This window comes from Manis javanica, chromosome 10 (genome assembly GCF_040802235.1).
Source record: "Manis javanica isolate MJ-LG chromosome 10, MJ_LKY, whole genome shotgun sequence".
In the NCBI taxonomy this organism is placed as follows: Eukaryota; Metazoa; Chordata; class Mammalia; order Pholidota; family Manidae; genus Manis; species Manis javanica.
Genome location: NC_133165.1, coordinates 101228722 through 101241182, shown reverse-complemented (window position 1 = coordinate 101241182; position 12461 = coordinate 101228722). Strand labels below are relative to the sequence as shown.

Sequence of the window (12461 nt, the reverse complement as noted above, 5' to 3'; positions counted from 1 at the left end):
AATAGTTCTTTATTGCTTAGATTCTGTTTCTTAATGTAATAACATTGGTGAGCTACTAAAAAATCATCTTAAAATAAAGGTTTTACAAATAACTCTCCCACTTTCATTAGATGTAAATATACTGGCTTTTATAGGTCTAAAACAATTATCTTCTTTCATCTAATTTATTTAGAGGAATAGAAAAAAATAAGGCTTATAAATAACTGAAGGCAAAGACAAAGATGTGTAACAGTATCTTTAATATATAATGTTAACCTAGCTAAAAATGGAGGTACTTTTTAATTCTATCTTTTTATACTTTAATGAAAAAGTAGAAAATTAAATTCATGTAGTGAAATATAGTAAAATCCACTTATTAATGAAGAGACAAATCCAGAATATACTAATTTGTGTGTGCTTCAACAAAAATTTTAAGTGCCTCCTACTTTCAGGAATGGCTATATAGTTGTTTTTCCACAACACAGCCACAACATCTCACTTCTGCCCCACAAAAAAAAAGGGCAGGGGAGGACTTTCACTTACAAAGGCTGACAATGGGTTGTTTTTGTTTTTTTACTTCCAGATTTTGTACATCAGCTGCTGATATGAAAATTAGATTATTTACTTCAGATCTACAAGATAAAAATGAATACAAGGTATGTTGACAAGTATAATTCTAAAATCTTTAGTTTAATTTTAAAACATGTATTATTTTTGGCTTTTTTAATTGTATTTAACCCAACTTTAGATGACTTTTTGGTCATCTTTAATATATGTAATTTAGGGTCTCATTTACTTTATATTATACTGTTACTATATTATTACTCTATAGTAACTAGGTTCTTAGTAAGGACTGTAGATTATAACACTGATATCACTTACTAAAATATTAGATAGGCACAGCAAATGAGAGAGAATTAGGAATTCAGAGTTGAGTATAGGAGGAGTATAATAGACATGAGCATACATAGGATAAGAGTCAAGCTTCAAGGGAATGCCTGCACAGCATAGGGCAAGGCAGAATTGCAAAGAGGTTAAGAACACCGATGCAGGAGCCAGACCACCTGGGTTCAAAGGCCTGCTCTACCACTTTAGCAACAGTGTGTGTCATTGGTCAGGTTTCCAGTCTCTTTGTGCTCAGTTCCTTATCTGTAAAATGGGGATAATCAATAGCATCTGCCTAATAGGATTATGAGCATTGACTGAGCTAATTCATATAATTCTTTTAAAATACTTTGAGCAATGCTTTGTACCTAGTAAGCCCTATATATGTGTTTCTATCAATAAACAGCCTTGTAAAATAAGGCAAAGAAAGGAATACTGTATGATCTCATGCGTATTTTAAAAAATTTTTTAAACTGAACTCAGACAGAGTAGAATGTTGGTTTCTAGGGGCTACAGGGTGAGGTGAATGGGAAGATATTGATCAAAGGATACAAACTTCCAGTTATGAGTAAGTTCTGGGGATCTAATGTACAGCATGGTAAGTATAGTTAATCATACTCATATAATTAACCAAGTGTCATATGCATTAAAGTTGCTAAGAGAATAAATCTTAATTATTCTAATTTTCTAATAGTTCAAAATAAAAATGGGTATCATGTGAGGTGCTAGAGATATTAACTAACCCTACTGTGGTAATCATGTCACAGTATACGTGTATCAAATTACTATGTCATACACCTTTAACTTATACATGATTATATGTACTCTATATAAAGCTGGGAAGTATAAATGAATAGCTCTTAGTTGGGTTGAAAATCCATCACATTTTTTATAAGAAGAGTATTGCCTTCTTGACTTTCTAGTAAATAAAAAACATGAATAATGTTATAAACAAAGATAAACTGTAAACCTCTCCAATCATTTAGAAAATAATAAAAATTATGCTCTATGTCATATATGATGGGGCTCTATACAGTTGTGCAATAATACACTATACTGTATATATTAAGGCTGGATCAGTGAATAGCCAAGTGTACAAATGGCACATAAAATTTTGACCCTCAGAATTAATGTTCTAGTTATAATAGACATTAAATATTTATTGTTACTTTAGTTTGTGGACTGTGACACAAGCTTTGGAGAATGATTCGGAGCACCTGGGTTTGTTAGTTACAGAGGAGTGTTTGAATCAAGTCCTTTATATTCTTATGATACATTTCTAGTAGTACACAGTACCAAATAGAACTGCTTTATTAATCTTAGAACTGAGATCAAATTTGACTTTTTGGAAGGAAAGGAAGATCTGAGAACAATATGCATTAAAATATTCAAATAACCAGTAAGTCTGTTTAGGATTTCAATTATAAAGATTCATACTAATTAAACCTTGCCTGCTCACATAATCTCCGCCTTGTAACTTCCTGTTTGTTCCTTCTACGGCCAGGATTTCTGGGTTGTTGTGATTATAGGCTTATAATACCAGCCGGCTACAGGGCTGGAACATTGCCAAGTGAGGAAAGCCCCTAGAAGGTGAAGTCCATACTGTGTGTTTATTAGGTAGCAGTGAGTGTGCAGAGCAACAGGTGTGAGGTAAAAAGTCAAGAGGGACTCTATCTCAGTGCCCCTAGAAAGTTCTAGGTTTAATTTTTGTTCGAGCTTTATGTAATAAGTGAGAAAGGAGGTAATATGAGGACAGGTACAGTAAAAAAGCGTGTGTGTTTTTGTAACAAATGCATACCAGAAAAGAAAGATCAAGCTATTAGCAGTGTGTTGAATGATCAGCTTCTTTCCAAGATAAACCTTCCAGAAAAGTAGGTGTATAAGTCATGCTTTAAAAATAGCAGTTTGCTTAAGAAATATTTATAGAAAAGAGAAGCATGCAGTGAAAGCTTTTAAGGCAGTGAAATAAAAATATTAGGTAAGAATATTGTAGATTATTTTTCTGTGTTCTTACTAACTTTTCTCTTTATGTCAGGTTTTAGAGGGCCATTCCGATTTCATTAATGGTCTGGTGTTTGATCCCAAAGAAGGCCAAGAAATTGCAAGTGTGAGTGATGATCATACCTGCCGGTATGTTGCTTATTTTACAAACACATTTTTTTAAATTTTCATCGTATTTTAATGAAAATCACATTTTAAAAATTAGAAAAAAAATGCAACTTCTATATACTCTACAAGAAATTGTAAAAAAAAAGCATACTTCATTTAACTTGTAAGTGTGACACAAATGTGAGTTTCAAAACTGGTGAGCTGAGTTCTAATCCCAGTTAATGGAAACTTCCCTGCTTCCCTGCTGATTTCCTGGGTACCTCTCTGCCTCTTAGTTTAGCTTTGCACATTCGTGGTATCTAAATATATATTGGATCAAATTCTCCAATATTGGACAATATCAGTAGGATAATAAAAGGCAGTTTCCATATTGTGAAGTTACTTCACAGATCCTGTCTGCTAAGTTAGTGTTTTAATAATGAATTGTGAAATCTCATTTGCCTAAGGACGACTCATGGGAAATTTAGTGTTTTGACAAATTTGAGAGTCTCTATATAAGGTTTTCTGTAGATGTAATACATTTCAATATCATGTTCTTCCACCCCACCGCCTAGTTTGGAATGGATGAGATAGCTATCATTTTAAAAGGGTCTAAAGCGGGAAAATATTACAAGTAAAGAACAAGATGAAGAGTAAGAGTAGGGGGTGGAAATAAGCTGAGGAGTCAGGAGTGAGGTGAGTAAATCAGTCATTAGCAGAGTGCCATTGCTTCGTTTGCTGTAACAGTGCTGTGAGTGGGAAAAAAACTGCTCTGCTGTTCTGCATATTTCTAACTTTTGGTAAGGCTAAGCCAAAATCATTAATATTCATAAATACTTGTATATGTATAAAACTATTAAATACATGTCTTTTCACATTGGAAGTAAAGCCACTAACTACTTTTTAAATTTTAATCTTCCTTATAGCTCATCTTTTTAAAGTTACAGTCATAGGCCATTATTCTTTATGTACTGCCTGTTAAAATTTTCATATCAGAGACATCAAATATTTATATGGCATTAAGATTCTAGGGCCCCAAGTGTTACAAAACCAAATTTGTATAGAAACCTGAAGAGTTAATGGAACCATTATTAGAGTAAAAGTTAGATTAGAGCACTAGATATAAATAATGACATTTTAGTTCTCTAACACGTGGACTTTCCTAATCATGAGCATTTGGAATAATGAAACTTGAGAAGGGAAAAATGAGTGTCTTGCAAGCCAAGGAATAGCCTCCTAATAGTGAACAACAGCCAGAGAGACCTGGGATTACATTCAGTGGTCTGTGATTATTTTTTTTGCTTGTAGTAGATGTTGAGATTTTTGTAGACTAGTAAATTGTCCTAAAATTTGGAGAAATGACAGAGGGTTGCCAACTTTTTATTTTGTCAAGTAATAAGAATTTTACAAGGTCTGCTGCCTTCTATTGTTGCCATCATTTTTTTAAAATTATTACTCTAAAAAGGAGAAAGGCCTTCAGTTCAGAGTAAGTCCTTTAATTTAAATAAATTTAACTTTTTAAAAAACTCACTGCATTGCCCTTAACTGTCTTATTTTGTTAGACTGTCATTGATGGCGTTTTGTTCAGCAAATACTTACTCTCCTTTCCCCCATTCCATCAAAAGAAGAGATTTTCCCAGTCCGTTGGGCCGAGCTGTGTGAGTTGTTTATACCAATGTAATGTTAGCAAGTATGATGCAAACAGACATTTTAAATGCTTTACCTGGTTCATCTTGACTGACTGTCCTCTGTCTTCTGATAAGATGAGTATATCCTAGGTAACTACTGGTCCCAGAATGAAACACCTGGAGCAGATAGGGACCGATCTGGCATTATGAAAGAGAGCTTCCCACAGACCCATGAACAAGAAATTTATACTTATTTTTGTAAGCCACTGATAATGGGGGGTGATAACATCATTGTAGCAATAGCTGGGGAGCTAAATTTAGAATTCATCAGCTTCCTTCTCCAACCAGAAGTAAAGGACAGTTGTGAGTGGCTATTAAAGTCAAGCCTCTTGGACCGAAACTAAGCAATACAGGTAGCATTTTTAAAAGAAACAGAAGATGTGAGTACCAACTAATTTAAGGCTCATCAGTGAATAGCCAAGTGTACAAGTGGCACATAGAACTTTGACTCTCACAATTAATGTGCCAGTTTTAATAGACATTAAATGTTTATTGTTGCCTTAGTTTCTCTGTGGACTGTGGCATAAGCCAAGTCAAGGAGTTTAAAGTAAGGAAGAGTAGGAAGTGTCTTACGCTGTCACAGTAACAAAGGAAAGAAGGAATACTGAGGGATAGACTACAACAGAAAAACATTTTAGTACAACTGCCATCATTAACTCAAAGTATAGAATTGCCAAGTTACAAATAAAGACACCAGCCTAGTGGCACCCATGCAATTTGAGCAGGAAAAAATAGCCATTTGCATCCCAGGAATCATTCCTATCACTAAAATAATGCCTGTCATAATAGTCTGGGTTTGCACATGGGTGGTAAAGGTACATTCGTAGAATCCTTGTCCAATCATAGTCAAAGTTTGTGTCATTTTGGGAGTCGTTTTATATACCACACTTAAGAAAGACATGTTAAATAGAATAATTAGACTGATGGTCAGTAAGGAAGTAGAGGATTTAAACGCCATTACAAACCAGCTATACCTAACAGACATATACCAAACCCTTCCGGAATCAGAATACACATTCTTCTCAAGTGCACATGGAACATTCTCCAGAATAAACCAATGTTAAGTATCAAAACAAATCTAAATTTTAAAAGATTGAAATCATACAAAATACCTTACTTGACTACTTTGGAATGAACTAGAAATCAGTAACAAAAGGAAAACTGGAAAATTACAAATATGTGGAAATTAAATTCCACAATCTTAAACAGGCAGTGGATCAAAAAAGAAATCACAGGGAAATTAGAAAAAACTTCAAGGTGAGTAGAAATGAAAACAGCATACAAAATTTATGGGATACAGCAAAAGCAGTGCTCAGAGGGAAATTATAGCAGCAAACTCCTACATAAAAAAAGAAGAAAGAATTCAAATCAATAATCTAAATTTAAACCTAAAGAGCTAGTCAAAGAACAGAAGAAATCCAAAGCTAGCAGAAGAAAGGAAATCCTGTTGGCCCTTAAACAGCACAGGTTTGAACTGCGTGGGTCCACTTATATGCAGGGTTTTTTCCATAATATACAGTATATGTAATTGGATATAAGGCAGCAGATTCCATAGGTGATGTGGTTGATAGAAATGAAAAAGAAAAGTATTGTACATATGTAGTGGCCCATAGGGGGATCAAACCCATGACCCTGGTGTTATTTGCACTACTTTAGCCATATGGACTGGAGAGAAATGCTTGGATCTGAAAGGAGCAAAAGAACTAAAGCAGGGTTGGGCAAGTCAGAGAAAGGAGGCAAGAAACCTTTGCCCCTTGAAAGTGAGCACCTCCCAGTCCAGGCCTAGTACACTTGCAGGCAGGTGTCAACCTTGTTAGGGACTACTTGCAGAGCTAATTTGCCCTCTGTGCTCTCTTCTCTGTTGGACTCTGTAGTCATCCTATTTCTTTTCTACTTTTCAATTCTTTGTGAATCTGAAGTTACGTTTTGGGGGAGTCAAAAGCTGTACTCAGATTTTCTGCACAGGAGACAGTGCCCCTAACCACTGCATTGTTCAGGGGTCAACCATAATAAAGATTAGAGACCAGAGATAAATGAAATAGAAAATAGAAAACAGTAGAATCAGTGACACCAAAAATTGGTTATTTGAAAAGATATCAAATTGGCAAGCCTTTGGCTAGACAAAATAAAAGGAACACACTCCAATAGTAAAATCAGTAAAAACAGGAACATTATTACCAACCTTACAGAAAGAAAAACGATTATAAGGGAATACTATGAACCATTAAACACCAACAAATTAGGTATCCTAGATGAAATGGAGAAATTCCCAGAAATACAAAACTGCCACAACTCAAAATATATAATGAGAGACAGATAAAAAATCTGAAAAGACCTATCACAAAAAGTTTGAATCAGTAACCAAAAACTTCCCCACAAAGAAATCCCAGGACAAAATGCTCCAATGGTGAATTCTACCAGAATTTAAAGAATTGATAGCAGTCTCTCAAATGCTTCCAGAAAATAGAAGAGGAGGGAACACTATCTAAATCATTATATAAAGCCAGGATTACCCTGTTAACAAAGCCAGACAGAGACATCACAAGAAAAGAAAACTGCAGACAAGTATCCCTTATAAATATAGATGCAAAAATCCTCAGCATCTAGCTAAAATTAGGAAACACTTAGAAGAAGATACAGTGGCAAATCTTAATGACCTTGGATTTGGCAACAGTTTCTCAGATATGACACCAAAAGCACATACAACAGCAGCAACAAAAACACATAAAATTGGGCTTCATTCAATTTAAACTTTGGGGCACCAGAGGACACCCTCAAGAGAATGAAAAGATAACTCATAGATAGGGAGAAAATATTTGAAATCGTATATCTGATAAAGGTCTCATATCCAAAATATATAAAGAACTCTTATAATTCAACAGTAAAAGAGACAAACAACCCAGTTTAAAAATGGGCAAAGGACTTGAATAGACAGTTCTCCAAAGATACACAAATAGCCAACAAGCACATGAAAAGATGCCGAATATCATCAGTTATTAAGGAAATGCAAATCAAAAGTGCAATGAAATACTACTTCACACTGACTGGGACAGCTATTAACAAACAAACAAAAAAACAAAAACAAAATAAGAAGCATTGACAAGAATGTAAGAAATTGTAACCTTCCTACTTTATTAGTAGAAATGTAAAATGGTGCCGCCACTGTGGAAACAGTTTGGCGGTTCCTCTGAAAGTTAACCATGAAACCCAGCAATTCCACTCCTAGGTATATACCCAAAAAAATTAAAAACAGCTGTTCAACAAAATTTTGTAAGGTGTAGAAACAACCCAGATGTCCATCAATGAATGAATGGATAAACAAAATATGTTAAGTCCATGCATTGAAATATTCAGCTATAAAAAGGAATGAAGTACAGATAGATAGATGAAACAAAATATTATGCCAAGGCAAAGAAACTATGTAAGATATTCTGTGATTCCATTTATATAAAATCTCCAAAATAAGCAAATCCATCAAAATAAAAAAAAAAAAAACAGATCGTGGTTGCCAGGAACTGGGGAAAAGAAAGAATAGGAGTGACTGCTGAGTGGGTATGGTGTTGCCTTCTGGGAAAATGGTAATTTTCTGAAACTAAGTAGTGATGATGTTTCCACAACATTTTGAATGTATTAAGTGCTCCTGCATTGTACACTTTAAAATAAAAGAAAAAAGAAAAATAAGTGAATAAATATTTTAAATACTAAGCTTTATTATGGAAAAAATATAGCCTGTGAAAAAGAATAGTATCACATATATATAACAAAAGAGACAAATCATGGGGCAGTCTTCAGTACAGATTCTTAACATTTTGTACTATAAAGAGCAGAAGGAATAGTTCTCTGACTTAGTACCAACTTAAAAAAATAATTTGTAAAATAAATTCATTATTTTGTTTTATGTGTACTTTCTGATGTTTAACTTTCATTTCCAATAGAAGCATAATATTATAATCAGCTAGGAGATTAATGGCCTTAGGAACACCATTTCAAAACAATCTATCCCCTCAACAAGTCGATAAAATTTATGTATTTTATTAAAAATTGCCTTATTCTGAATCAGAGAGAATGAAGTTCTCACTTATACTAGCATATCAAGCTATCCATTAAAAACTTGTCATTTGTTTGTCTTTGTAGAGAACAAATATGTGTACAGAGAATAAATTGGTTTATAGACTGGCTCATTCAGTCAGCAAATCTGAAATGTCTCCTATGTGCCAGATACTGTGTTAGGTACTCAGTAATCACTAGTTTATTTTTATACCTATGAATAATCATTTCAGAACCATTTCGGGCATTTTTAAGACTCACAAAGGTATCTTATTTTCTATAAATGAGTTACCGTTTTAATAAGTAAATATTACTAAATATTTTGAGTGCTTTAGTATATAATAACACCACCTTACCTATGTAAAATACATTTAACCTTTACAATAACTCTGAGACAGATACTCTTTTTATCCTCGTTTTCCAAGACAGGGACATGAGGATAAAGGCATAGAGAGGCTAAATAATCTGTAGAAAGAGACATAGCTGTTAAGTAGAGGAGCAAGAATATCAGGCAGTCTAGTCTGGCTCTAGTAGCTGTACTTTTAACTCACTCATTCTTCTGCCTGAGTGACAGTTTTCAAACTCTAAGAAGATGGTATTCGTGTCTAAGAATATTTTAGGTTTTCTCTACATACTGTAACTTCATTAATTCAAACTAGGAACCATACTCATACTCATAGTATGAAATGTTGTTATAGAAGATGATGGGTTAAATTTTATCTAAGAGTCCATCTAGCTTTAATATTCTGTAATCTGTGCAAGTTTACTAGAAAACTGAGTGTTCATTTAAGTCAGCAATTCTTTATCAGTCCCAATACTCCCTTTTTTTAAACAAATATTTTATAATGCCTACTATAAAATCTTGTGAAACTCACATAAAATATAACCTATCAAGATCTATAATTATAAAAATTATGCCTTCATTGTACCATGCATTTCTATTAAAAAAAATTGTTAGAGAATAGCAGTGCATATACTCAAATATGACTACGTAAGAAGACATAATGAGGTAGTCTTTGTCCTTCTTTATAATGAATACATTTGAATATCAGAAAAATAAGATAACAGGAAAATGTAAGGCAGAGGCAAGGCTGCATACTTGCAAAATTTCAGGGATACGGTTGCATGGAGTACCATGTAAATAGTGCCATCTGGAGTTCTGCAGTGTCATAGCCCTGAGTAAAACTATAGTTATGAAATAAAAACTCATGTCAGCAGTAATAGAAAAACATTAAATATGACACGTGAAAGAGGGAAATAATGTTAATAAAAATAGAAATAACGTGACAAGAAAAATTATAGGATGTCAAGTTGAAAAAAATAAGGAAAGATGATATTCTTGCAAATTAGCCAGTTTTTATATGGATGGTATCAAAAAATAATTCACTGTTATGCCATGAGATGGAGTACTAACAAAGACTGCAACACTTACCTCCTATCTTGAAATGTCCTCTACCTTTTGAGGTATTTCTGATTTCCACTCTGACATTCAGGTCATGTAGAATGTCTAGCATCCATGGTCCTCATCCACTAATTGTTTGTAGCACCGCAATCATTAAGACCATTAAAAATGCCTCCTAGGTGATAGAACCACCCCCAATTGAGTATCACTGATTTAGATAATAATATGTGAACAGGCACTATTGTAAGTGCTTTATATGAATTCATTTAATCCTCAAAAACCTTATATGGTAGGTTCTCTTATTATTGCCTTTTTACAAATGAGGATTCCAGGCAATCTGGCTCTGAAACACTACATGAAACTGTCTCTACTTTAAGATTCTTTAAGAAGTTTTATATTCTTGAAAAGAAGATGTTCATATAACCTTTGTGTTCTGATCTAAATCAGGCATTATATAGGGCTTAATAAAATTGATAGAATTATTCTTATACTGTGTGTATAGAAGGTCTTATCTTCTGCTTTTGAAGAATTAATCATTTTTGAAAAATACCTTTGCTTAACTCAAGTACCTTTTCTTGAAATGAAGATGTCATGTTCCTTGTTTATACTTCATTAGCCCGGTTTTCAGAGCAAGAAGAAAAATAAAGATTTTTTTAGAGGATGCAGAAAATGATTCTAGAGTAGGCTGCTCTGGCCTTTCACTAATAAGGTAATTTGCAAGGTTAGCCATGCTTTACTACCTTAGAGTCATCACAGCACCTGTAAGTCTCCTTGTGGAAGATACTCAGTGACTGAGTGGGCAAAGGAATGAATACAATTTGGAATCTGTCACTACATGTTTATAAAGACAATGCAATTTCCAAAGCGTTTGATCGGGGATGTGATAAAGAAATTCCCAAGTAAGTCATGGGATTGCTTACTCATTCAGCCTCGTGTTCCACACCATTTTCTTTATGGTCCCTCATCAAGTCCACTTTACACAATATACATATATACATACATGTATACACACATAGATACACAAATAAAGGTGTGTACAAGTATGTATATGCATATGCACAGGAAATTGTAAATACCAATGTTCATAGTTCTGGCCCAGAATTATCAAAAGAAGGTTAAAGTTATTATAATACTTGAGAGGTAAATAAGCGCATATTCATTAGAAAGATGTATTCCCTATATCCAAAAAAGGTAAACATTGTGTTTAAGTATTTAATGGGTTAACCTATTATTTTAAAAGCTCACTAATGCAGAACATCTCATTCCCAGTCAGTGCCAAATAACAGATGTTCTTGTATATTAAAAACAGTACCGTCCCGTAAGAACAAGTCAGATCAACAAGTATTTATTAAACGTTTAGTATAGCCAACATTTAGTACTTTAGGGGATACAAAAGAAGTAGAAGACCCAGGACTCCACATAACTACAAAAGATGTCAGAAGTGAATCCCTTTCCTTCCCCCACCCCCACCAAGTCTTTTAAAATATTAGATAAAATTTATGGTGAAGGAAAATTGGCTCCCAGAAAACAAGAAATTCTTAGTTTAAGACCAAAACAAGAGACATGTAATGTGCCATTCATTTTGCCTATAAAACGTGGGATATTAGTAGTTGTCATGTTCTAGCTGTCATCATTTTTTATAAGAAGTGGGAGAAGGAGTGGGATATAAAAATAAGAGAATAAAAAAACTTTTTAGGAATATAACCAAATCACTGGTTAAAGGATACTAAATTAACTAAGCTATATTTTACAAGAGGAAAAATAGTATTTATCAAAGGTCTTCTGTGTACCTCATGCTAGCTCAATTCTTTCTGTATTACCTTTATTTGTGTATTTGAGAGTCTTCAAAATCATAGTTAAGATAAAATGTTCCTCCCGGATTTCCAACCCAATTGGGATCACAAGATAGGTGAACCCCTTAAAAATAGTCCTTGTAGGAAGCAGAAAAATAAGGGATCTGAGAACCTTTTGAAGGTAGGCCAATGAAGCACTTCTTAGGAGGTTAATCCCCCCTTTTGGAGCTAATAAACCGGGCAAATAATTCAAGGTAAAAAATGAAATCAGGAGAGTTTATATTACTTATTATAATGTTATGGTTAAGTAATTCCAAAAATAAAGTTTTCTATTTGTCTTTAAAGTTCCCTCTAATTTTAACATTTTGAATCAAGATCACTTATTGCATAGTTCTAACAAGAGCTTTCAGAATGGGATAAAATAAATAGTTTGTGTTGAGCTTTGTAATAACGTTTACCTCCAGCTAATGGAACATAAGGATCTTGAGTCTTTATAGAAACTATTCAAAAATTATACTAAAACCTGTGCATCACATTTGCAGCCCTTTTAAAATTTATTGCAAGGAAATAGTATGTTAA

At 33.6% G+C, this 12461-nt stretch overlaps 1 protein-coding gene across 2 annotated transcripts in view; it reads left to right on the top strand.

The window, feature by feature from the left end:
- NUP37 (nucleoporin 37) overlaps positions 1 to 12461 on the top strand; it is a 46362-nt gene that overhangs the window by 16705 nt on the left and 17196 nt on the right. For both annotated transcript variants that reach the window (XM_017681326.3, XM_037007123.2), the window contains exons 4-5: positions 563 to 635; positions 2900 to 2994. In XM_017681326.3, coding sequence (XP_017536815.1) covers positions 563 to 635; positions 2900 to 2994 — 168 coding nt within the window. The remainder of the gene's footprint in view (positions 1 to 562; positions 636 to 2899; positions 2995 to 12461) is intronic.